Source organism: Procambarus clarkii, chromosome 16 (genome assembly GCF_040958095.1).
Source record: "Procambarus clarkii isolate CNS0578487 chromosome 16, FALCON_Pclarkii_2.0, whole genome shotgun sequence".
Lineage (NCBI taxonomy): Eukaryota > Metazoa > Arthropoda > Malacostraca > Decapoda > Cambaridae > Procambarus > Procambarus clarkii.
The window spans coordinates 14820371-14844327 of record NC_091165.1 but is presented as its reverse complement, the minus strand read 5'-3'; the positions used below and the strand labels follow the sequence as shown (position 1 = coordinate 14844327).

Here is a 23957-nt window from a genome sequence, read left to right as displayed (position 1 = left end):
CTTGTCACCCCGAGGGACTCCTGGGGCGGGGCCGGTGCTTGTCACCCTGAGGGACTCCTGGGCCGGGGCCGGTGCTTGTCACCCTGGGGGACTCCTGGGGCGGGGCCGGTGCTTGTCACCCTGGGGGACTCCTGGGGCGGGGCTGGTGCTTGTCACCCTGGGGGACTCCTGGGGCGGGGCCGGTGCTTGTCACCCTGGGGGACTCCTGGGGCGGGGCCGGTGCTTGTCACCCTGAGGGACTCCTGGGGCGGGGCTGGTGCTTGTCACCCCTAGGGACTCCTGGGGCGGGGCCGGTGCTTGTCACCCTGAGGGACTCCTGGGGCGGGGCCGGTGCTTGTCACCCTGAGGGACTCCTGGGGCGGGGCCGGTGCTTGTCACCCTGAGGGACTCCTGGGGCGGGGCCGGTGCTTGTCACCCTGAGGGACTCCTGGGGCGGGGCCGGTGCTTGTCACCCTGAGGGACTCCTGGGGCGGGGCCGGTGCTTGTCACCCAGAGGGACTCCTGGGGCGGGGCCGGTGCTTGTCACCCTGAGGGACTCCTGGGGCGGGGCCGGTGCTTGTCACCCTGAGGGACTCCTGGGGCGGGGCCGGTGCTTGTCACCCTGAGGGACTCCTGGGGCGGGGCCGGTGCTTGTCACCCTGAGGGACTCCTGGGGCGGGGCCGGTGCTTGTCACCCTGAGGGACTCCTGGGGCGGGGCCGGTGCTTGTCACCCTGAGGGACTCCTGGGGCGGGGCCGGTGCTTGTCACCCTGAGGGACTCCTGGGGCGGGGCCGGTGCTTGTCACCCTGAGGGACTCCTGGGGCGGGGCCGGTGCTTGTCACCCTGAGGGACTCCTGGGGCGGGGCCGGTGCTTGTCACCCTGAGGGACTCCTGGGCCGGGGCCGGTGCTTGTCACCCCGAGGGACTCCTGGGGCGGGGCCGGTGCTTGTCACCCTGAGGGACTCCTGGGGCGGGGCCGGTGCTTGTCACCCCGAGGGACTCCTGGGGCGGGGCCGGTGCTTGTCACCCAGAGGGACTCCTGGGGCGGGGCCGGTGCTTGTCACCCTGAGGGACTCCTGGGCCGGGGCCGGTGCTTGTCACCCCGAGGGACTCCTGGGGCGGGGCCGGTGCTTGTCACCCTGAGGGACTCCTGGGCCGGGGCCGGTGCTTGGCACCCTGAGGGACTCCTGGGGCGGGGCCGGTGCTTGTCACCCAGAGGGACTCCTGGGGCGGGGCCGGTGCTTGTCACCCTGAGGGACTCCTGGGGCGGGGTCGGTGCTTGTCACCCTAAGGGACTCCTGGGGCGGGGCCGGTGCTTGTCACCCTGTAGGACTCCTGGGGCGGGGCCGGTGCTTGTCACCCTGAGGGACTCCTGGGGCGGGGCCGGTGCTTGTCACCCTGAGGGACTCCTGGGGCGGGGCTGGTGCTTGTCACCCTGAGGGACTCCTGGGGCGGGGCCGGTGCTTGTCACCCTGAGGGACTCCTGGGGCGGGGCCGGTGCTTGTCACCCTGAGGGACTCCTGGGGCGGGGCTGGTGCTTGTCACCCTGAGGGACTCCTGGGGCGGGGCAGGTGCTTGTCACCCTGAGGGATTCCTGGGGCGGGGCTGGTGCTTGTCACCCTGAGGGACTCCTGGGGCGGGGCCGGTGCTTGTCACCCTGAGGGACTCCTGGGGCGGGGCCGGTGCTTGTCACCCTGATGGACTCCTGGGGCGGGGCCGGTGCTTGTCACCCTGAGGGACTCCTGGGGCGGGGCTGGTGCTTGTCACCCTGAGGGACTCCTGGGGCGGGGCCGGTGCTTGTCACCCTGAGGGACTCCTTGGGCGGGGCCGGTGCTTGTCACCCTGAGGGACTCCTGGGGCGGGGCCGGTGCTTGTCACCCTGAGGGACTCCTGGGGCGGGGCCGGTGCTTGTCACCCTGAGGGACTCCTGGGGCGGGGCTGGTGCTTGTCACCCTGAGGGACTCCTGGGGCGGGACCGGTGCATGTCACCCTGAGGGACTCCTGGGGCGGGGCCGGTGCTTGTCACCCTAAGGGACTCCTGGGGTTCCCCACTCGTCTACCCTTCTGCGCGTTCATTGGCCGCGAGGCATATTAGTGTCAGGTGATAGGCATCATTCGCTCCGCGAGTGGGCTTCGCGATTAACCCTTTACGGGTCCCCCGGGGCGCTTCTGATGCCACAATCGTCATCACCCTTAAACACACAACAACAACAACTGCATAAACAACCGATAGTTGGAAAGGCGAGGCCAGGGAGCTGAAGTTCGGTCCTGTAAAAACAACTAAGTATTTCTAGATAGGAACAATGTTCACTCCCAATTATACCACAAGTGGACCTGGGAAGGGGGAAGAGTGGAGAGTATGTCACTTGTTATGGCAACCTCTGCTAGAATGTAGACTGCCTCTGCTAGAGTGTAGACGACCTCTGCTAGAATGTAGACGACCTCTGCTAGAGTGTAGACGACCTCTGCTAGAGTGTAGACGACCTCTGCTAGAGTGTAGACGACCTCTGCTAGAGTGTAGACGACCTCTGCTGGAGTGTAGACGACCTCTGCTAGAGTGTAGACGACCTCTGTTAGAGTAGAGGCGGCCTCTGCTAGAGTGTAGACGACCTCTGCTAGAGTGTAGACGACCTCTGTTAGAGTAGAGGCGGCCTCTGCTAGAGTGTAGACGACCTCTGCTAGAGTGTAGACGACCTCTGCTAGAGTGTAGACGACCTCTGTTAGAGTAGAGGCGGCCTCTGCTAGAGTGTAGACGACCTCTGCTAGAGTGTAGACGACCTCTGTTAGAGTAGAGGCGGCCTCTGCTAGAGTGTAGACGACCTCTGCTAGAGTGTAGACGACCTCTGCTAGAGTGTAGACGACCTCTGTTAGAGTAGAGGCGGCCTCTGCTAGAGTGTAGACGACCTCTGCTAGAGTGTAGACGACCTCTGTTAGAGTAGAGGCGGCCTCTGCTAGAGTGTAGACGACCTCTGCTAGAGTGTAGACGACCTCTGCTAGAGTGTAGACGACCTCTGTTAGAGTAGAGGCGGCCTCTGCTAGAGTGTAGACGACCTCTGTTAGAGTAGAGGCGACCTCTGCTAGAGTGTAGACGACCTCTGTTAGAGTGGAGGCGGCCTCTGCTAGAGTGTAGACGACCTCTGCTAGAGTGTAGACGACCTCTGTTAGAGTGGAGGCGACCTCTGCTAGAGTGTAGACGACCTCTGCTAGAGTGTAGACGACCTCTGCTAGAGTGTAGACGACCTCTGTTAGAGTGGAGGCGACCTCTGCTAGAATGTAGACGACCTCTGCTAGAGTGTAGACGACCTCTGCTAGAGTGTAGACGACCTCTGTTAGAGTGTAGACGACCTCTGCTAGAGTGTAGACGACCTCTGCTAGAGTGTAGACGACCTCTGCTAGAGTGTAGGTGACTTCTGCTAGAGTGGAGGCGACCTCTGCTAGAGTGTAGGCGACCTCTGCTAGAGTGTAGGCGACCTCTGCTAGAGTGTAGGCGACCTCTGCTAGAGTGTAGACGACCTCTGCTAGAGTGTAGGCGACCTCTGCTAGAGTGTAGGCGACCTCTGCTAGAGTGTAGACGACCTCTGCTAGAGTGTAGGCGACCTCTGCTAGAGTGGAGGCGACCTCTGCTAGAGTGGAGGCGACCTCTGCTAGAGTGTAGGCGACCTCTGCTAGAGTGTAGGCGACCTCTGCTAGAGTGTAGACGACCTCTGCTAGAGTGTAGGTGACTTCTGCTAGAGTGGAGGCGACCTCTGCTAGAGTGTAGGCGACCTCTGCTAGAGTGTAGGCGACCTCTGCTAGAGTGAAGACGACCTCTGCTAGAGTGTAGGCGACCTCTGCTAGAGTGTAGGTGACCTCTGCTAGAGTGGAGGCGACCTCTGCTAGAGTGGAGGCGACCTCTGCTAGAGTGTAGGCGACCTCTGCTAGAGTGTAGGCGACCTCTGCTAGAGTGTAGACGACCTCTGCTAGAGTGTAGACGACCTCTGCTAGAGTGGAGGCGGCCTCTGCTAGAGTGTAGACGACCTCTGCTAGAGTGGAGGCGGCCTCTGCTAGAGTGTAGACGACCTCTGCTAGAGTGTAGACGACCTCTGCTAGAGTGTAGACGACCTCTGCTAGAGTGTAGACGACCTCTGCTAGAGTGTAGGCGACCTCTGCTAGAGTGTAGAAGACCTCTGCTAGAGTGTAGACGACCTCTGCTAGAGTGGAGGCGGCCTCTGCTAGTGTAGACGACCTCTGCTAGAGTGTAGACGACCTCTGCTAGAGTGTAGACGATCTCTGCTAGAGTGGAGGCGACCTCCTCTAGAGTGGAGGCGACCTCTGCTAGAGTGTAGACGATCTCTACTAGAGTGGAGGCGGCCTCTGCTAGTGTAGACGACCTCTGCTAGAGTGTAGACGACCTCTGCTAGAGTGTAGACGATCTCTGCTAGAGTGGAGGCGACCTCTGCTAGAGTGGAGGCGACCTCTGCTAGAGTGGAGGCGGCCTCTGCTAGAGTGGAGGCAACCTCTGCTAGAGTGGAGGCGACCTCTGCTAGAGTGGAGGCGACCTCTGCTAGAGTGTAGACGACCTCTGCTAGAGTGGAGGCCACCTCCTCTAGAGTGGAGGCGACCTCTGCTAGAGTGGAGGCGACCTCTGCTAGAGTGGAGGCGACCTCTGCTAGAGTGGAGGCGACCTCTGCTAGAGTGGAGGCCACCTCCTCTAGAGTGGAGGCGACCTCTGCTAGAGTGGAGGCGACCTCTGCTAGAGTGGAGGCCACCTCCTCTAGAGTGGAGGCGACCTATGTGTGGAGTAGAGGTGACGTCTGTGTATTCACCTAATTGTACTCACCTAATTGTGCTTGCGGGGGTTGAGCTCTGGGTCTTTGGTCCCGCCTCTCAACTGTCAATCAACTGATGTATAGATTCCTGAGCCTACTGGGATCTATCATATCTACATTTGAAACTGTGTATGGAGTCAGCCTCCACCACGTCACTGCCTAATGCATTCCACCTGTTAACTACTCTGACACTGAAAAGGTTCTTTCTAGCGTCCCGGTGGCTCATTTGGGTACTCAGTTTCCACCTGTGTCCCCTTGTTCACGTACCACCCGTGTTAAACAGTTAATCTTAATCTACCCTGTCAATTCCCCTGAGTTTTGTAGGTGGTGATCATGTCTTCCCTTACTCTTCTGTCTTCTAGTGTCATGAGGTGCATTTCTCGCAGCCTTTCTTCGTAACTCATGCTAGTTCTGGGACTAGCCTAGTGACATATCTCTGAACTTTTTCAAGTTTGTCGTGCTTGACAAGGTACGGGCTCCATGCTGGGGTCGCATTGGTCTTATATATGTGGTATACAAGGTTCTGAATGATTCCTTACACAGGTTCCTAAAGACAGTTCTGATGTTAGCCAGCTTCGCATACGCCGCAGATGTTATTCTTTTGATATGGGCTTCAGGAGACAGGGTTGGTATGATATCAACTCCTGGGTCCTTCTCTCGTTTCGTTTCATGAAGGACTTCATCTCCCATACTGTATCCTGTGTCTGACCTCCTGTTTCCACTTCCTAGTTTCATTACCTTACATTTACTCGGGTTCAACTTTAGTAGCCATTTGTTGGACCATTCATGCAGTCTGTCTAGGTCATCTTGTAGTCTCATACTGTCTTCCTCCGTCTTAACCCTCCTCATAATTTTTGCATCATCAGCAAACAATGAGAGGAATGATTCTATACCATCTGGAAGACCATTAACATATATAAGAAACAGTATGGGTCACAGGACTGAACCCTGCGGGACCCCACTGGTGACGTCTCGACAATCTGAGACCTCACCCCTCACACTGACTCGCTGCTTTCTGTTACTTAGGTACGCCCTTATCCAATGGAGTACCTTCCCTTTCACTCCTGCCTGCATCTCCAGCTTTCGCACTAGTCTCTGGTGTGGCACTGTGTCAAATGCTTTCTGGCAATCCAAAAATATGCAGTCTGCCCATCCCTCTCTTTCATGTCTGATTCTTGTTGCCTGATCGTAGAACTCAATTAATCCTGTCAGGCATGATTTGCCATCCCTGAAACCATGTTGGTGCTGTGACACAAAGTTCCTTCGCTCCAGATTTTCGACTAGTTTTTTTCGCACAATTTTCTCCCTTAGCTTGCATGGTATGCAAGTTAGGGACACTAGCCTGTAGTTCAGTGTATCCTGTCTATCACCGTTCTTGTATATCTGGACTACGTTTGCCACCTTCCAAATTTCTGGCAGTTCAACTGTTACCAGGGATTTGTTATACACCATGGAGAGTGGCAGGCACAGTGCTTCTGCTCCTTCCTTTAGTATCCATGGGGTGATTCCATCCGGGACTATAGCCTTTGTCACATCCAACTCTTGCAAAAGCTTCCTTACATCTCCAATGGTAATCTGAAATTCGTCTAGTGGTACCTGGTTAATTATTCATTCTCTTATCTCTGGAACTTCTCCTTGCTCTAATGTGAAGACTTCCTGGAATTTCATATTGAGTTCCTTGCACACTTCTTTGTCGTTTGTAGTGAATCTGTCTGCCCCTTTCCCCAGTTTCATTACCTGTTCCTTCACTGCAGTCTTTCTCGTGATGTGGCTGTGCAGCAATTTGGGTTGGGTCTTAGCCTTATTTTCTATGTCGTTTTCATATTGCCCTTCTGCCGCTCTTCTCACTCTGACGTATTCATTCCTGGCTCTGTGGTAACCTTCTCTGCTCTCACGTGTCCTATTATTTCTATAGTTTCTCCATGCTCTTTTAGTTTGTTGCTTAGCTAGCTTACATCTCTGATTACACCATGGGTTTCTCATCTGCAATTTATTTTTTACCTTATGGGCCGGGATAAACTTTTCTGCTGCCTCCTTGCACTTCTGCGTGATGTATTCTATTATGTCTTGGGCCGTCTTTCCCCTTAGCTCTGATTCCCATGTTATATCCGTTAGGAATTTTCTTATATCCTCTTAATTTCCGTTACGGAATGCCAGCCTTTTGCTTTCAGTTCCCTTTTTCGAGTACTTTAGCCCTTCTTCGACCAGATATTCAAACGTTAGTACACTGTTATCGCTCATTCCTACTGGTGCCTCGAAGTCAATTTTCCTTATGTCGGAGTTATTCAGAGTGAAGACTAGGTCGAGTCTCGCTGGTTCATCGTTTCCCCTCATCCTAGTGGGTTCCCAGACATGTTGGCTTAGAAAATTTCTTGTCGCCACCTCCACTAGTTTGGCCCTCCGTGTATCCTCTCCTCCATGCAATTCCTTGTTGTTCCAGTCTATCATTCTGTGATTGAAGTCCATCATGATGAGCAGATGGGATCGATTTCTACAGGCAGCAGAGGCTGCCCTCTCAATTATGTTATTAACTGCCATGTTGTTTCTGTCATACTTTTGCCTGGGTCTTCTGTCATTTGGTGGAGGGTAATATATCACCGCTACTACTACTATAGGTCCTCCCATCGTCATGGTGCGTGTTATGTAGTCTCTAAATCCTTCACAGCCTGGGTTAACCATCTCCTTGCAACTCCATTCCTTTCTCATGAGTAGGGCTACTTCACCTCCTCCTCTCTCTCCCTCTCTTTCCCTATTACAGTGTAATCCTGGGTGAACACCGCATTTGTTATGGTTCTTGAGAGTTTTGTTTCTCTGATTCCAATTACATCTGGGTTTACTTCCTGCGGTCTTTCTCTTAATTCACTCGTCTTGCTTGTAATCCCATCTATGTTCGTGTACATCACATTGAAGCTGACTCTTTTCTGTCCATCCACAGTTTCTGTTGCTTCCACTGGAGTAGGTAAACATGGAGGGTCTGGGATGGGGAGGGGGAAGGTGGGAGCCCTGGGTCGTGAGGGGAGCTGAGAGTGAGAGAGACCTGGGTAGTGGGGGTTGGGAGGATCTGGTTTGGAGAGGGTAGGGGCGAAGTGAGGGCTTGGAGGGGTGGGGGAGAAGGGAGGGCTTGGGGGGATGGGGAGGAGAGGGGGGGTTTGGGGTTAGTGGGGAGGGAGGGCTTGGGGGGTGGGGGAGAAAGTAGGGCTTGGGGGAGAGGGGAGGAAAGAGGGCTTGGGGGAGAGGGGGAGGAAAGAGGGTTTGGGGGGGGGGGGAGAAGGGAGGTCACAGGGGGTGGGGGAGGAGGGAGGGCTTAGGGTGGTGGAGGAGTGTAGGGGCTGGGGCAGGTAGGGCTTCTATTGGTTGGGAGATGGGTGTGATCCTCCTCCCACTGGGGCTGTTAAATTGCCTGTGGAGGGTTCCCCACTCCCTTCTGTGATCGAAGGGTTCTGGGTTGTGGTTCCCTGATTCCTTTCCCACTCCTTGCGATCCTTCCTTGCTGCTGCTGCCCTCTGTCTCTCCTCCCTGGTCCACTCCCTCCCTGTGTGACGTGGAGGCGACGTCTGTGAGGAGTGGAGGCGACGTCTGTGAGGAGTGGAGGCGACGTCTGTGAGGAGTGGAGACGACGTCTGTGAGGAGTGGAGACGACGTCTGTGTGGTGGCGACGTCTGTGTGGTGGCGACGTCTGTGTGGTGGCGACGTCTGTGTGGTGGCGACGTCTGTGTGGTGGCGACGTCTGTGTGGTGGCGACGTCTGTGAGGAGTGGAGACGACGTCTGTGAGGAGTGGAGACGACGTCTGTGAGGAGTGGAGACGACGTCTGTGAGGAGTGGAGACGACGTCTGTGTGGTGGCGACGTCTGTGTGGTGGCGACGTCTGTGAGGAGTGGAGACGACGTCTGTGAGGAGTGGAGACGACGTCTGTGTGGTGGCGACGTCTGTGTGGTGGCGACGTCTGTGTGGTGGCGACGTCTGTGTGGTGGCGACGTCTGTGTGGTGGCGACGTCTGTGTGGTGGCGACGTCTGTGAGGAGTGGAGACGACGTCTGTGAGGAGTGGAGACGACGTCTGTGAGGAGTGGAGACGACGTCTGTGAGGAGTGGAGACGACGTCTGTGTGGTGGCGACGTCTGTGTGGTGGCGACGTCTGTGAGGAGTGGAGACGACGTCTGTGAGGAGTGGAGACGACGTCTGTGAGGAGTGGAGACGACGTCTGTGAGGAGTGGAGGCGACGTCTGTGTGGTGGCGACGTCTGTGTGGTGGCGACGTCTGTGTGGTGGCGACGTCTGTGAGGAGTGGAGACGACGTCTGTGAGGAGTGGAGGCGACGTCTGTGTGGTGGCGACGTCTGTGTGGTGGCGACGTCTGTGTGGTGGCGACGTCTGTGTGGTGGCGACGTCTGTGTGGTGGCGACGTCTGTGTGGTGGCGACGTCTGTGTAGAGTGGAGATGACGTCTGAAAAGCCACACCGTGGAGCACATTCTTGCCCCCAAGGCTAAAGTTATTTTGTCGCAAACAGTCATCGACTTTTGTTTCGGAAAATATATCTGGTATTGTGTAGGCCTAAACCGGTGCCTGGAGCAGAGGCCCTCATGGTCCGAGACGACCAACACGAGTCCATAAATCATTAAAAACACTAAAAGAAACAACATAAATTTGAATATAATATATATAGAGAACAATAAACACGAACACATAAAACATGAAGCCAATAGCAACAAACACGAACACTAAACACATTTAGAACCAGACTGGATTTCCACTTACAGTCAATTAACTTATTTAACGAGTTTAGTAACTCGCCACAACACAGATAATTTCATTATGAACCAATAGGTTCCACGTAATTTGCAAGCCCAGTAAAATCCCAGGTGATCATCAGTAACACAGCCTCGCACCTCCACACAATGCCAGTCATAATCACCTAAATCACCAGCAACAAGGAGCCTCAAGCCTCATACATAAACACCAACTGCAACGTGAATGTAGTAAATGAGAAGTGACAAGTTATGAGGATAGCAGGAGAAGCAAGGTGGGTTAAGCAGCAATACCCTCTAGTATCACAGGATACTACACCACAAGATATCACACGATATCCTGGATACAGGATACCAGGTATCACAAAGAGTTATAAAGAGTCTTTGGAAACCCAAGACAAAGAAGTGTTCAAAAATGATAAATACCCACCCTTGATGTTGAAGTATCCACTCATGAGTATTCAGCTTTGGGTGCATACACCATGGGCCTGATGTATGGGCCTCACGGGGTATGACAGCTGAGTGGACAGCGCTCGGGATTCGTAGTCCTAAGGTTCCGAGGATCGATCCCCAGTGGAGGCGGAAACAAATGGGCAGAGTATCTTTCAACCCTGATGCACTATTCACCTAGCAGTAAATAGGTACCTGGGAGTTAGACAGCTGCTATGGGTTGATTCCTGGGGGGAGGGTGTGGAAAAAAACAAATCAGTTGATTGATTGACAGTCGAGAGGCGGGCTGCAAGAGCCAGAGATCAACTCTCCCATGCACAAATTGGTGAGTACAACTAAGTGAGTGCACCAAGTATGGGTGAGTGAGTCTTCAAATGACTTGGAACACTTCCATAGTCATCAATACCAATTAATAGAAAATACAGTGCAATACAGGAAGATTGCACTCGGAAGTGAGAGTAATGAGATACAGTGAGAGACTCACAATACCGTCGGCACCTCCAATGGCAGGTGTCAATGCCTGGTCACACTTACACAAAAGATAGACTGCTTGCCTGTTGTCTGTGGTAAGTGAGAGGGAGGAACACGTAAAACACAAAGTATGAACAATGAAACTTTAATATATATACTTTAAACATAAATGAAAATAAAGACAAATCTCGGGCAAATGACTGGTGCAGTAAAATGACAAAGATAAATGCAAAAACACAATAGATTAAATAATATAATGTTGAAATGGTGCTGAGAATATTGGCTTTAGCTGAGACCTCCCTTAGTATACGAAAGCCAGAAAGCTTAGTATGCCAGAGAGAGATGTCAACTCTAAGAGCACAAAGAATATTCTGAAGTTGATGGCTGGTCAGGCTCAGACGTCGACTCAGGTAGATGGCGCTGAAGTGCAGTGTGCAGGTGCGCGGTCGGCGAGTCACCAATCAGGAGCAGGCAGGCAGGGATGGGTAGTTTGCTGGTTGACGATGAGCCGGCGTGGAGGGTGTGTGGAGTAGGGGGGTTTTTGGGTACGTTTTGCCTCCTGATCAAAACGTTTTGTGCTACCGGTGATGTATCTTGAATGTAGCATCTTATACTTGATAACTTGACGTAACTTTAGGTAGGGAAGAGCAGGCTCAATCTCTCTTGAAAGAGATTATCATCACAATATATATATATATATATATATATATATATATATATATATATATATATATATATATAACAATGAAAACTGGATTCTCCCTAAGTAACCTACTCGGAAGAACGTCAATATACTCTACACACTCTTGCAACCTGCTTTACTACAACATGGCGGCGTATCTTAATATCTGGCAGGAAAAAATCACAAAGTGGCCAGGACGGCGGCCCACACCGGCGCCCCATCAGCCAGGGAAAGATGGCGTCCGTCTCCTGTGTCACTCGCCCCATGATACTCAATCTCCGAACATTGCCAGTCAACCTCTGTAATGACTCCATTAACCACACTCCCTTCCTAGCTTATGTGATTGAGTCCACTTTTCCTTAACACAGTCTTAGCATTCATATATACATAATTCCTAACCAGTCTCCAGCTCGAGGTACTACTTTGCTGGGCGGCTGTACTGCTCTGCGGCTCCCACATAACCTTTGTCTCTCTCTCAGCTGATAACTTGTTATAAAGCTTGTCTCTATGACCACCTCACCACAGGGGACAAGGGTCGTGATAAAGACGACATAAAAGTATATGGTGAATCGACAAAGTTGACGAAGATGAAGTAATGCTCTAAATGAGTAATAGTGGAACGCGGCACTGAGGTAGTGGAACGCGGCACAGGGATAGTGGAACGCGGCACAGGGATAGTAGAACGCGCCACAGATAGTGGAACGCGGCACAGAGATAGTGGAACGCGGCACAGGGATAGTGGAACGCGGCACAGAGATAGTGGAACGCGGCACAGGGATAGTGGAACGCGGCACAGGGATAGTGGAACGCGGCACAGGGATAGTGGAACGCGGCACAGGGATAGTGGAACGCGGCACAGGGATAGTGGAACGCGGCACAGAGATAGTGGAACGCTGCACAGAGATAGTGGAACGCGGTACAGAGATAGTGGAAAGCGCCACAGGGATAGTGGAACGCGCCACAGAGATAGTGGAACGCGGCACAGAGATAGTGGAACGCGGCACAGAGATAGTGGAACGCGGCACAGGGATAGTGGAACGCGGCACAGGGATAGTGGAACGCGGCACAGAGATAGTGGAACGCGGCACAGAGATAGTGGAACGCGGCACAGGGATAGTGGAACGCGGCACAGAGATAGTGGAACGCGGCACAGAGATAGTGGAACGCGGCACAGAGATAGTGGAACGCGGCACAGGGATAGTGGAACGCGGCACAGAGATAGTGGAACGCGGCACAGGGATAGTGGAACGCGGCACAGAGATAGTGGAACGCGGCACAGGGATAGTGGAACGCGGCACAGGGATAGTGGAACGCGGCACAGGGATAGTGGAACGCGGCACAGGGATAGTGGAACGCGGCACAGAGATAGTGGAACGCGGCACAGAGATAGTGGAACGCGGCACAGGGATAGTGGAACGCGGCACAGAGATAGTGGAACGCGGCACAGAGATAGTGGAACGCGGCACAGAGATAGTGGAACGCGGCACAGGGATAGTGGAACGCGGCACAGAGATAGTGGAACGCGGCACAGGGATAGTGGAACGCGGCACAGAGATAGTGGAACGCGGCACAGGGATAGTGGAACGCGGCACAGAGATAGTGGAACGCGGCACAGAGATAGTGGAACGCGGCACAGGGATAGTGGAACGCGGCACAGAGATAGTGGAACGCGGCACAGAGATAGTGGAACGCGGCACAGGGATAGTGGAACGCGGCACAGGGATAGTGGAACGCGGCACAGAGATAGTGGAACGCGGCACAGGGATAGTGGAACGCGGCACAGGGATAGTGGAACGCGGCACAGAGATAGTGGAACGCGGCACAGGGATAGTGGAACGCGGCACAGGGATAGACGCCAGAAACAGAAGACTTCATAATTGAGTCTGCAGCACTTGTAGACAGATGGAAGGGACTAGTCGAGGATGGTGTTGAGGCAAACTTCTTACACAGTTTCAAAATAAAGAAAAAGGATAATATAAATGAGCTCAAGTCATTGTTCTAAGCTACACAACTCATTACTTGAAATGCATTGTTTGGTATTAAGTATTTCGATATCATTTTAACATTTAACCATAGTACGATAGCAAGAGATATATGCATCTTATTATTAAAGAAGTTTAAGTATTGATTAATATAATACTAAATACCAATGTATAGTTAATTGTTATAAAAACTGTATAAATGCAAGTGTACTTAAGACAGGTAGGCACTGACATGACATGATGATGAACCTCTCATCTCTCATCTCTCATCTCTCTTTCTCTCTCTCTCTCTCTCTCTCTCTCTCTCTCTCTCTCTCACACACACACACACACACACACACTTTATAGGGGGCCTCGCACCTGCGGGTAGTATTCCTAATAGCCCGGGTTCGTTTCCCAGCCGAGGCCGAAACAAGTAGCCAGAGTTTCTTTCACCCTGATGCGTCTGTTCACCTAACAGTAAACAGCAATCTGGGAGTTAGACATGCAGCTGCTATGGGCTGCTTCCTGGGGATGTGTGTGTGTGTGTGTGTACTCACCCAGTTGTACTCACCTACTTGTGCTTGCGGGGGTTGAGCTCTGGCTCATTGGTCCCGCCTCTCAACTGTCAATCAACTTATGTACAGATTCCTGAGCCTACTGGGCTCTATCATATCTACATTTGAAACTGCGTATGGAGTCAGCCTCCACCACATCACTGCCTAATGTATTCCATTTGTTTACTACTGTGTGAGTGTGTGTGTGTGTGTGTGTACTCACCTAGTTGTGCTTGCGGGGGTTGAGCTCTGGCTCTTTGGTCACGCCTCTCAACTGTCAATCAACTGGTGTACAGGTTCCTGAGCCTATTGGGCTCTATCATATCTACACTTGAAACTGAGTATGGAGTCAGCCTCCACCACATCACTTCCTAATGCATTCCATTTGTCAACCACTCTGACACTAAAAAAGTTCTTTCTAATATCTCTGTGGCTCATTTGGGCACTCAGTTTCCACCTGTGTCCCCCTAGTGCGTGTGCCCCTTGTGTTAAATAGACTGTCTTTATCAACCCTGACGATTCCCTTGAGGATCTTGAATGTGGTGATCATGTCCCCCCTAACTCTTCTGTCTTCCAACGAAGTGAGGTTTAATTCCCGTAGTCTCTCCTCGTAGCTCATACCTCTCAGCTCGGGTACTAGTCTGGTGGCAAACCTTTGAACATTTTCCATTTTAGTCTTATGCTTGACTAGATATGGACTCCATGCTGGTGCCGCATACTCCAGGATTGGTCTGACATATGTGGTATATAATGTTCTGAAAGATTCCTTTCACAAGTTTCTAAAGGCTGTTCTTATGTTAGCCAACCTGGCATATGCTGCTGCTGTTATCCTCTTGATATGAGCTTCAGGGGACAGGTCTGGCGTGATATCAACCCCCAGGTCTGTCTCTCTCTCTGGCTCTTGAAGTATTTCATCTCCCAAGTGATACCTTGTATCTGGTCTCCTGCTTCCTACCCCTATCATCATTACATTACATTTGCTTGGATTAAACTCTAACAGCCATTTGTTCGACCATTCTTGCAGCTTGTCCAGGTCTTCTTGAAGCCTCAAGCTGTCCTCCTCTGTCTTAATCATTCTCATAATTTTGGCGTCGTCAGCAAACATCGAGAGGAATGAATCGATACCCTCTGGGAGATCATTTACGTATATCAGAAACAGGATAGGTCCAAGTACAGAGCCCTGTGGGACTCCACTGCTGACTTCACACCAGTCTGAGGTCTCACCCCTCACTGTAACTCTCTGCTTCCTATTGTTTAGGTACTCCCGTATCCACTGGAGCGCCCTACCAGTTACTCCTGCCTGTTTCTCCAGCTTATGCATCAACCTTTTATGGGGTACTGTGTCAAAGGCTTTCCGACAGTCCAAAAAAATGCAGTCCGCCCCCCCTTCTCTTTCTTGTTTAACCTTTGTCACCTGATCGTAGAATTCTATCAAGCCTGTAAGGCAAGATTTACCCTCCCTGAACCCATGTTGATGGGTTGTCACAAAGTTTCTTCTCTCCAGATGTGTTAGTAGGTTTTTTCTCACAATCTTCTCCATCACCTTGCATGGTATACAAGTTAAGGACACTGACCTGTAGTTCAGTGCCTCTTGTCTGTCACCCTTTTTGTATATTGGTACTACATTAGCAGTCTTCCATATTTCTGGTAGGTCCCCCGTTTCCAGTGACCTACTATACACTATGGAGAGTGGTAGGCAAAGTGCTCCTGCACACTCTTTCAATACCCATGGCGAGATTCCATCTGGCCCAACAGCTTTTCTCACATCCAGCTCCAATAGGTGCTTCTTGACCTCATCTCTTGTAATTTCGAACCTATCCAAGGTCACCTGGTTTGCTGCCACCTCTTCTAGCGCCGTGACATCTCCCTGTTCTATTGTAAAGACCTCCTGGAACCTTTTGTTGAGTTCTTCACACACCTCTTTGTCATTCTCTGTGTACCTGTCCTCGCCCACCCAATGTTTCATCACCTGTTCCTTCACTGTTGTCTTCCTCCTGATGTGACTGTGTAGTAGCTTTGGTTCGGTCTTCGCTTTATTAGCTATATCATTTTCATACCTTTTCTCAGCTGCTCTTCTCACACTGACATACTCGTTCCTGGTTCTCTGGTATCTCTCTCTACTTTCTGGTGTTCTGTTATTACGGAAGTTCCTCCATGCCCTTTTGTTCAGCTCCTTTGCTTTCATACATTCCTTGTTAAACCACGGATTCTTCCTTTGCTTCTCTGTTTTTTCCTGTCGGGCTGGGACAAACCTGCTTACAGCCTCCTGACATTTTTGGGTGACATAGTCCATCATGTCTTGTACGGACTTGGTTCCGAGTTCTGTGTCCCAATGTATATCCCATAGGAATTTATTCATTTTCTCATAGTTTCCCTTTGGTTCGCCAGCCCTTTGGTGTGTGTGTGTGTGTGTGTGTGTGTGTGCGTGTGTGTGTGTGTGTGTGTGTGTGTGTGTGTGTGTGTGTGTGTGTGTGTGTGTGTGTGTGTGTGTGTGTGTGTGTGTGTGTGTGTACTCACCTAATTGTACTCACCTAATTGTGCTTGCGGGGGTTGAGCTCTGGCTCTTTGGTCCCGCCTCTCAACCGTCAATCAACTGGTGTACAGATTCCTGAGCCTATTGGGCTCTATCATATCTACATTTGAAACTGTGAATGGAGTCAGCCTCCACCACATCACTTCCTAATGCATTCCATTTGCTAACTACTCTGACACTGAAAAAGTTCTTTCTAACGTCTCTGTGGCTCATTTGGGTACTCAGCTTCCACCTGTGTCCCCTTGTTCGCGTCCCACCAGTGTTGAAAAGTTCGTCCTTGTTTACCCGGTCGATTCCCCTGAGGATTTTGTAGGTTGTGATCATGTCCCCCCTTACTCTTCTGTCTTCCAGTGTCGTGAGGTGCATTTCCCGCAGCCTTTCCTCATAACTCATGCCTCTTAGTTCTGGGACTAGTCTAGTAGCATACCTTTGGACTTTTTCCAGCTTCGTCTTGTGCTTGACAAGGTACGGGCTCCATGCTGGGGCCGCATACTCCAGGATTGGTCTTACATATGTGGTGTACAAGATTCTGAATGATTCCTTACACAGGTTCCTGAACGCCGTTCTGATGTTAGCCAGCCTCGCATATGCCGCAGACGTTATTCTCTTTATGTGGGCTTCAGGAGACAGGTTTGGTGTGATATCAACTCCTAGATCTTTCTCTCTGTCTGTTTCATTAAGTACTTCATCTCCTATTCTGTATCCTGTGCCTGGCCTCCTGTTTCCACTGCCTAGTTTCATTACTTTGCATTTACTCGGGTTGAACTTCAACAGCCATTTGTTGGACCATTCACTCAGTCTATCCAGGTCATCTTGTAGCCTCCTACTATCATCCTCTGTTTCAATCCTCCTCATAATTTTTGCATCGTCGGCAAACATTGAGAGGAACGAATCTATACCCTCTGGGAGATCATTTACATATACCAGAAACAGTATAGGTCCAAGGACTGACCCCTGCGGGACTCCACTTGTGACGTCTCGCCAATCTGAGACCTCACCCCTCACACAGACTCGTTGTCTCCTGTTGCTTAGGTATTCCTCTATCCACCGGAGTACCTTCCCTCTCACTCCAGCCTGCATCTCCAACTTTCGCACTAGCCTCTTGTGTGGCACTGTATCAAAGGCTTTCTGACAATCCAAAAATATGCAGTCTGCCCACCCTTCTCTTTCTTGCCTTATTTTTGTTGCCTGGTCGTAGAATTCAAGTAACCCTGTGAGGCAGGACCTGCCATCCCTGAACCCATGTTGATGCTGTGTTACAAAGTTCCTTCGCTCCAGATGCTCCACTAGTTTTTTTCGCACAATCTTCTCCATCAGCTTGCATGGTATGCAGGTTAGGGACACTGGCCTGTAGTTCAGTGCCTCCTGTCTATCCCCTTTCTTGTATATCGGGACTACGTTAGCTGCTTTCCAAGTATCTGGCAGTTCCCCTGTTGCCAGTGATTTGTTATACACTATGGAGAGTGGTAGGCTCAGTTCTCTTGCTCCTTCCTTTAGAACCCAAGGGGAGATTCCATCTGGGCCTATAGCCTTCGTCACGTCCAACTCTAGTAAACACTTCCTTACTTCCCCACTGGTAATCTCAAACTCTTCCAGTGGTTCCTGGTTAGCTATTCCCTCACTTACCTCTGGAATTTCTCCTTGTTCTAAGGTGAAGACCTCCTGGAATTTCTTATTCAATTCCTCACACACTTCCTTGTCATTTGTAGTGAATCCTTCCGCCCCTATCCTTAATCTCATAACCTGTTCCTTTACTGTTGTTTTTCTCCTAATGTGGCTATGCAACAATTTAGGCTGAGTCTTTGCCTTGCTTGCGATGTCATTTTCGTATTGTCTTTCTGCCTCTCTTCTCATCCTGACATATTCATTCCTGGCATTCTGGTATCTTTCTCTGCTCTCCAGTGTCCTGTTATTCCTATAGTTTCTCCATGCCCTTTTACTTTGCTGCTTAGCTAGCCTACATCTTTGATTAAACCATGGGTTTCTCATCTTCATTTCTCTGTTTTCCTTTTGGACTGGGACAAACTTGTTTGCTGCGTCCTTGCACTTCTGCGTGATGTAATCCATCATATCTTGGGCCGTCTTTCCCCTGAGCTCTGTTTCCCATGCTATATCTGTTAGGAATTTTCTTATCCCCTCATAGTTTCCCTTTCGGTATGCTAACCTTTTGGTTTCGGTATCCCTCCTCGAGTTCAATAACCCTTCTTCAATCAAGTACTCAAACACCAGTACACTGTGGTCGCTCATTCCTACTGGGTCCTCAAAACCGATTTCTCTTATGTCGGAGTCGTTCAGAGTGAAGACTAGGTCGAGTCTCGCTGGTTCGTCATTGCCTCTCATCCTTGTGGGTTCTCCGACATGCTGCGTTAAAAAGTTGCTTGTCACCACCTCCAATAGTTTGGCTCTCCACGTATCCTCGCCTCCATGCGGTTCCTTGTTCTCCCAGTCAATCTTTCCGTGATTGAAGTCGCCCATGATGAGCAGGTGGGATCTATTTCTACAGGTAGCAGAGGCTGCCCTCTCAATTATAGTGTTAACTGCCTTGTTGTTGTTTTCATACTCTTGACTGGGTCTCCTGTCATTTGGTGGAGGGTTGTATATTACTGCTACTACTATTCTTGGTGCTCCCATTGTTATGGTGCCTGCTATGTAGTCTCTGAACTCCTCACAGCCCGGGATGGCCATCTCCTTAAAACTCCATTCCCTTCTCATGAGTAGGGCCACTCCGCCTCCTCCTCTACCTTCCCTCTCTTTCCTTATTACTGTATACTCCTGGGGAAACACGGCATTCGTTATGATTCCAGAGAGTTTTGTTTCAGTGAGTCCGATTACATCTGGGTTAACTTCTTGTGCTCTTTCCCTTAGTTCACTTGTCTTGCTTGTGATCCCATCTATGTTCGAGTACATCACCCTGAAACTGACTCTCTTCTGCTTCTTTTCTGGGGGGGACCTTTGGGATCTGGGGTGAGTGGGAGCTGGGGGGACCTGGCACGGGGGGATTGGTGGAGGAGGGAGGGCTTGGGGTGGTGGGGGAGAGGGGGAGGGTACAGGGGGTGGATAAGAGGGGGAGGGTACAGGGGGTGGATAAGAGGGGAAGGGTACAGGGGGTGGATAAGAGGGGGAGGGTACAGGGGGTGGGTAAGAGAGGGAGGGTTGGGGAAGCATGGGGGGAGGAGAGGCTGTGGGGGATAGGGGAGATGGGGGGGCTTGGGGGGAGAGAAAAGGGTGGAGGGCTTGGGGGGCGTGGGGGAAAAGGGAGGGCTGAGGTGGGTGAGGAAGAGGGGAGGGTTTAGGGGAGTGGGGGAGAGGGGAAGACTTAGGTGGGGTGGGGGAGAGTGGGGGGCTTAGGGGGGAGGGGGAGAAGGGAGGGCATGGGGGTGGGAGAGACGGGAAGGCATGTGGGAGAAGGGAGGGCATGGGGGATGGGGGAGAAGGGAGGTCCTGGGGAGAGGGGTGAGGGGGAGAAGGGGGGTGAGTGGGGGGAGGGGGGTGGGTGGGGGGAGGGTGCCCTAGGTGGGTACTTAGTGGGGGGCTGACAGGGGATGGGGCAGGTTGGGTGTCTGTTGGGTAGAATTTGGGGGTGGTGCCCCAATCCCTGTGGCTGTTGCACTGTTTGAGGAGGGTTCTCCACTTCCCTCTGGGATTGTAGGGTTCTGGGTTGTGGTACTCTGATTTCCTTCTCTCTCCCTGCGCTCCTTCCTCGCGTCTGCTGTCCGTATTCTCTCTTCCCTTGTCATATCCCTCTGCAGGAATATTTTCTTGAACTTCTCTACACCTTTTAGACAACACTTCCTTGCTAGCAGTTCCTCTTTCGCGATTTCGCTCATGAAAACCACCTTTATCATTCGGTCTCTGTCCTTGTTGTACTTTCCAAGCCTGAAAACCTTTTCAACATTTCGCTCAGCTCCCTCCATCCTTACCTCTTTAAGGATCTCTTTAATCATGTTTTTGTCCTTGTCTCTCCGCTCCTTTGGTCTGGTCCCTGTTTGTTCTTCAATGCCTGCTACTACTACTGCTCTATTTCTCTCTATCAGCCGGCTAGTACATCTAGCTGCTTCCTGAGAGGAAGCCACTTCCATGGCAACTTCCTTAACCGCAGACCTAGCTTCAGGGCTCTTTTTAAGCATTTCAGCAAATGAGATCTGGGTTGTGGTGGTCCCCTCCACAGTAGCATTCCCATCTCCCTGGGGTACGGTTTGTGCCTGGTATTGTGGAAGAGTCTCCTTTAGGTATCTTATCTCCTCCTTTGCTGCCCTTAAATCATCTTGCAGGTTGGCTACTGTCTCCCTCATTACCCTCAGTCCTTCACTGAATTCATTCTGCATTTGCTGGAGTACTTCCTTCATCCAGGCTTCCTGTTCCATCCCATCCTCAGTGTTTGTTCCAGTTGTGAATTTCCTGCGTTTGGCAGTCAGAGTTCGTCTCCCTTCCATGATTTCCCTATGAGTGTGTGTGTGTGTGTGTGAGAGAGAGAGAGAGAGAGAGAGAGAGAGAGAGAGAGAGAGAGAGAGAGAGAGAGAGAGAGAGAGAGAGAGAGAGAGAGAGAGAGAGACAGACACAGAGAGAGAGAGGGGGGGAGGGAGAGAGAGGGGGGGAGGAAGAGAGAGAGGGGGTGCGTGTGTGCGTGTGTGTGTGTGTGTGTGTGTGTGTGTGTGTGTGTGTGTGTGTGTGTGTGTGTGTGTGTGTGTGTGTGCGCGTGTGTGTGTGTGTGTGTGTGTGTGTGTGTGTGTGTGTGTGTGTGTGCGTGTGTGTGTGTGTGTGTGTGTGTGTGTGTGTGTGTGTGTGTGTGTGTGTGTGCGTGTGTGTGTGTGTGTGTGTGTGTGTGTGTGTGTGTGTGTGTGTGTGTGTGTGTGTGTGTGTGCGTGTGTGTGTGTGTGTGTGTGTGTGTGTGTGTACTCACCTAGTTGTACTCACCTAGTTGTGTTTGCGGGGGTTGAGCTCTGGCTCTTTGGTCCAGCCTCTCAACCGTCAATCAACAGGTGTACAGATTCCTGAGCCTATCGGGCTCTGTCATATCTACACTTGAAACTGTGTATGGAGTCAGCCTCCACCACATCACCCCCTAATGCATTCCATTTGTCAACCACTCTGACACTAAAAAAGTTCTTTCTAATATCTCTGTGGCTCATTTGGGCACTCAGTTTCCACCTGTGTCCCCTTGTGCGTGTTCCCCTTGTGTTAAATAGACTGTCTTTATCTACCCTATCAATCCCCTTCAGAATCTTGAATGTGGTGATCATGTCCCCCCTAACTCTTCTGTCTTCCAGCGAAGTGAGGTTTAATTCCCGTAGTCTCTCCTCGTAGCTCATACCTCTCAGCTCGGGTACTAGTCTGGTGGCAAACCTTTGAACCTTTTCCAGTTTAGTCTTATCCTTGACGAGATATGGACTCCATGCTGGGGCTGCATACTCCAGGATTGGCCTGACATATGTGGTATACAAAGTTCTGAATGATTCTTTACACAAGTTTCTGAATGCCGTTCGTATGTTGGCCAGCCTGGCATATGCCGCTGATGTTATCCGCTTGATATGTGCTGCAGGAGACAGGTCTGGCGTGATATCAACCCCCAAGTCTTTTTCCTTCTCTGACTCCTGAAGAATTTCCTCTCCCAGATGATACCTTGTATTTGGCCTCCTGCTCCCTACACCTATCTTCATTACATTACATTTGGTTGGGTTAAACTCTAACAACCATTTGTGCGACCATTCCTTCAGCTTGTCTAGGTCTTCTTGAAGCCTCAAACAGTCCTCTTCTGTTTTAATCCTTCTCATAATTTTAGCATCGTCCGCAAACATTGAGAGAAATGAATCGATACCCTCCGGGAGATCATTTACATATATCAGAAACAAGATAGGACCGAGTACAGAGCCCTGTGGGACTCCACTGGTGACTTCACGCCAATCGGAGGTCTCACCCCTCACCGTAACTCTCTGCTTCCTATTGCTTAGATACTCCCTTATCCACTGGAGCACCTTACCAGCTACACCTGCCTGTCTCTCCAGCTTATGTACCAGCCTCTTATGCGGTACTGTGTCAAAGGCTTTCCGACAATCCAAGAAAATGCAGTCCGCCCAGCCCTCTCTTTCTTGCTTAATCTGTGTCACCTGATCGTAGAATTCTATCAAGCCTGTAAGGCAAGATTTACCCTCCCTGAACCCATGTTGGCGATTTATCACGAAGTCCCTTCTCTCCAGATGTGTTACCAGGTTTTTTCTCACGATCTTCTCCATCACCTTGCATGGTATACAAGTCAAGGACACTGGCCTGTAGTTCAGTGCCTCTTGTCTGTCGCCCTTTTTGTATATTGGGACCACATTCGCCGTCTTCCATATTTCTGGTAGGTCTCCCGTCTCTAGTGACTTACTATACACTATGGAGAGTGGCAAGCAAAGTGCCTCTGCACACTCTTTCAGTACCCATGGTGAGATCCCATCTGAACCAACAGCCTTTCTAACATCCAGATCCAGCAGGTGTCTCTTGACCTCCTCTCTCGTAATTTCGAACTCCTCCAAGGCCGCCTGGTTTACCTCCCTTTCTCCTAGCACAGTGACCTCACCCTGTTCTATTGTGAAGACCTCCTGGAACCTGTGTGTGTGTGTGTGTGTGTGTGTGTGTGTGCGTGTGTGTGTGTGTGTGTGTGTGTGTGTGTGTGCGTGTGTGAGTGTGTGTGTGAGTGTGTGTGTGTGTGTGTTCGTGTGTGTGTGTGTGTGTGTGTGTGTGTGTGTGTGTGTGTGTGTGTGTGTGTGTGTGTGTGTGCGTGTGTGTGTGTGTGTGTGTGTGTGTGTGTGTGTGTGTGTGTGTGTGTGTGTGTGTGTGTGTGTGTGTGTGTGCGTGTGTGTGTGTGTGTTAAGAGTTAAATATATGCAGTAGACAGAGAGTCTACGTCTTGGGGTCCATAGACTGCTGGTGCCTCGTCTTGGGAGACGCGTACTACCTCGCCTCACTTCTCACAGTCTGACGTATGAGTGACAGTTGATCAGGTGTCCTTTGAAGGTGTTGATGAAGTTCAGGTGAGGGTGAGAGGTGGCCCCCGGCGGTGTCTTGCCGGGCGGCACCACACCTCCACTGTTGTCCTTATATGAGGAAGGTCATGAGGATATGATGAGGGGTCATGAAGAGGGCCATCAGAATATGATGAGGGTCATGAGGAGGGCCATGAGGATATGATGAGGGGTCGTGGAATTCATTATTCATTAAGAAATGTTAAGTACCAGTAGGCCGAGCGCTCAGCATAATATGGAGAAAGAGCCTGGACACAGGAGATATACCAGCTGCACTTAAATCAGCAGATATAGCTCCGCTGCACAAGGAAGGGGGGGGGGGTATCAGATATAGACAAAAATACAAGTCACAGCTTCGTGTCGTCCTTTGCAGATGCCACAAAATTCAGCATGAAAATTACCTCTGCGGAAGACATTGAAAAACTCCAAGCAGATATCAACAAAGCTTTCGATTGGGCAGCAGAAAATGAGATGAAGTTTAACAGTGATAAATTTCAGGTACTCAGGTACGGCAAAAATGAGGATCTGAAACATAATACAGGGTACAAAACACAATCGAATCCGCCCATAATAGGAAAATAGCATGTCAAGGATTTGGGAATAATGATGTCCGAGGATCTAACGTTTAGGGAGCATAACCAACCAAATATAGCGGCAGCCAGAAAAATGATAGGATGGATCTTCTTGAGGTTACCTTGAGATGATTTCGGGGCTTTAGTGTCCCCGTGGCCCGGTCCTCGACCAGGCCTTCACCCCCAGGAAGCAGCCCGT

At 51.3% G+C, this 23957-nt stretch overlaps 2 protein-coding genes across 2 annotated transcripts; one reads left to right on the top strand and one right to left on the bottom strand.

Moving 5' to 3' along the window:
* Window positions 1–2287: 2287 nt before the first annotated feature.
* LOC123759959 (uncharacterized) lies at window positions 2288–7419 on the bottom strand. The gene is made up of 3 exons (XM_069325500.1): window positions 7171–7419; window positions 4351–4749; window positions 2288–4210 (listed from the first exon to the last, which is right to left on the bottom strand). Exons 1-3 carry the CDS (start codon window positions 7417–7419, stop codon window positions 2288–2290), a joined length of 2571 nt encoding a protein of 856 aa, XP_069181601.1.
* Window positions 7420–11368: 3949 nt separating this feature from the next.
* Window positions 11369–13011, top strand: LOC123759960 (filaggrin-2-like). Its single transcript, XM_069325499.1, has 2 exons — window positions 11369–11435; window positions 11750–13011. The coding sequence occupies exons 1-2, from the start codon at window positions 11369–11371 to the stop codon at window positions 13009–13011; spliced, it is 1329 nt and encodes a 442-aa protein (XP_069181600.1).
* Window positions 13012–23957: the final 10946 nt, after the last annotated feature.

What these genes read in the sequence shown, in the direction of transcription:
- LOC123759960 (XM_069325499.1), top strand. Translation starts at nt 11,369, where the DNA reads ATGGCGTCCGTCTCCTGTGTCACTCGCCCCATGATACTCAATCTCCGA. An exon ending in AACATTGCCAGTCAACCTCT is followed by an intron (nt 11,436 to 11,749) that starts GTAATGACTCCA and finishes AATGAGTAATAG; the next exon opens with TGGAACGCGGCACTGAGGTA.
- LOC123759959 (XM_069325500.1), bottom strand. Translation starts at nt 7,419, where the DNA reads ATGACGATGGGAGGACCTATAGTAGTAGTAGCGGTGATATATTACCCT. An exon ending in GGAGGGCCAAACTAGTGGAG is followed by an intron (nt 4,750 to 7,170) that starts GTGGCGACAAGA and finishes CTCCACACATAG; the next exon opens with GTCGCCTCCACTCTAGAGGA. An exon ending in TCGTCTACACTCTAGCAGAG is followed by an intron (nt 4,211 to 4,350) that starts GTCGTCTACACT and finishes TCTACACTCTAG; the next exon opens with CAGAGGTCGTCTACACTAGC.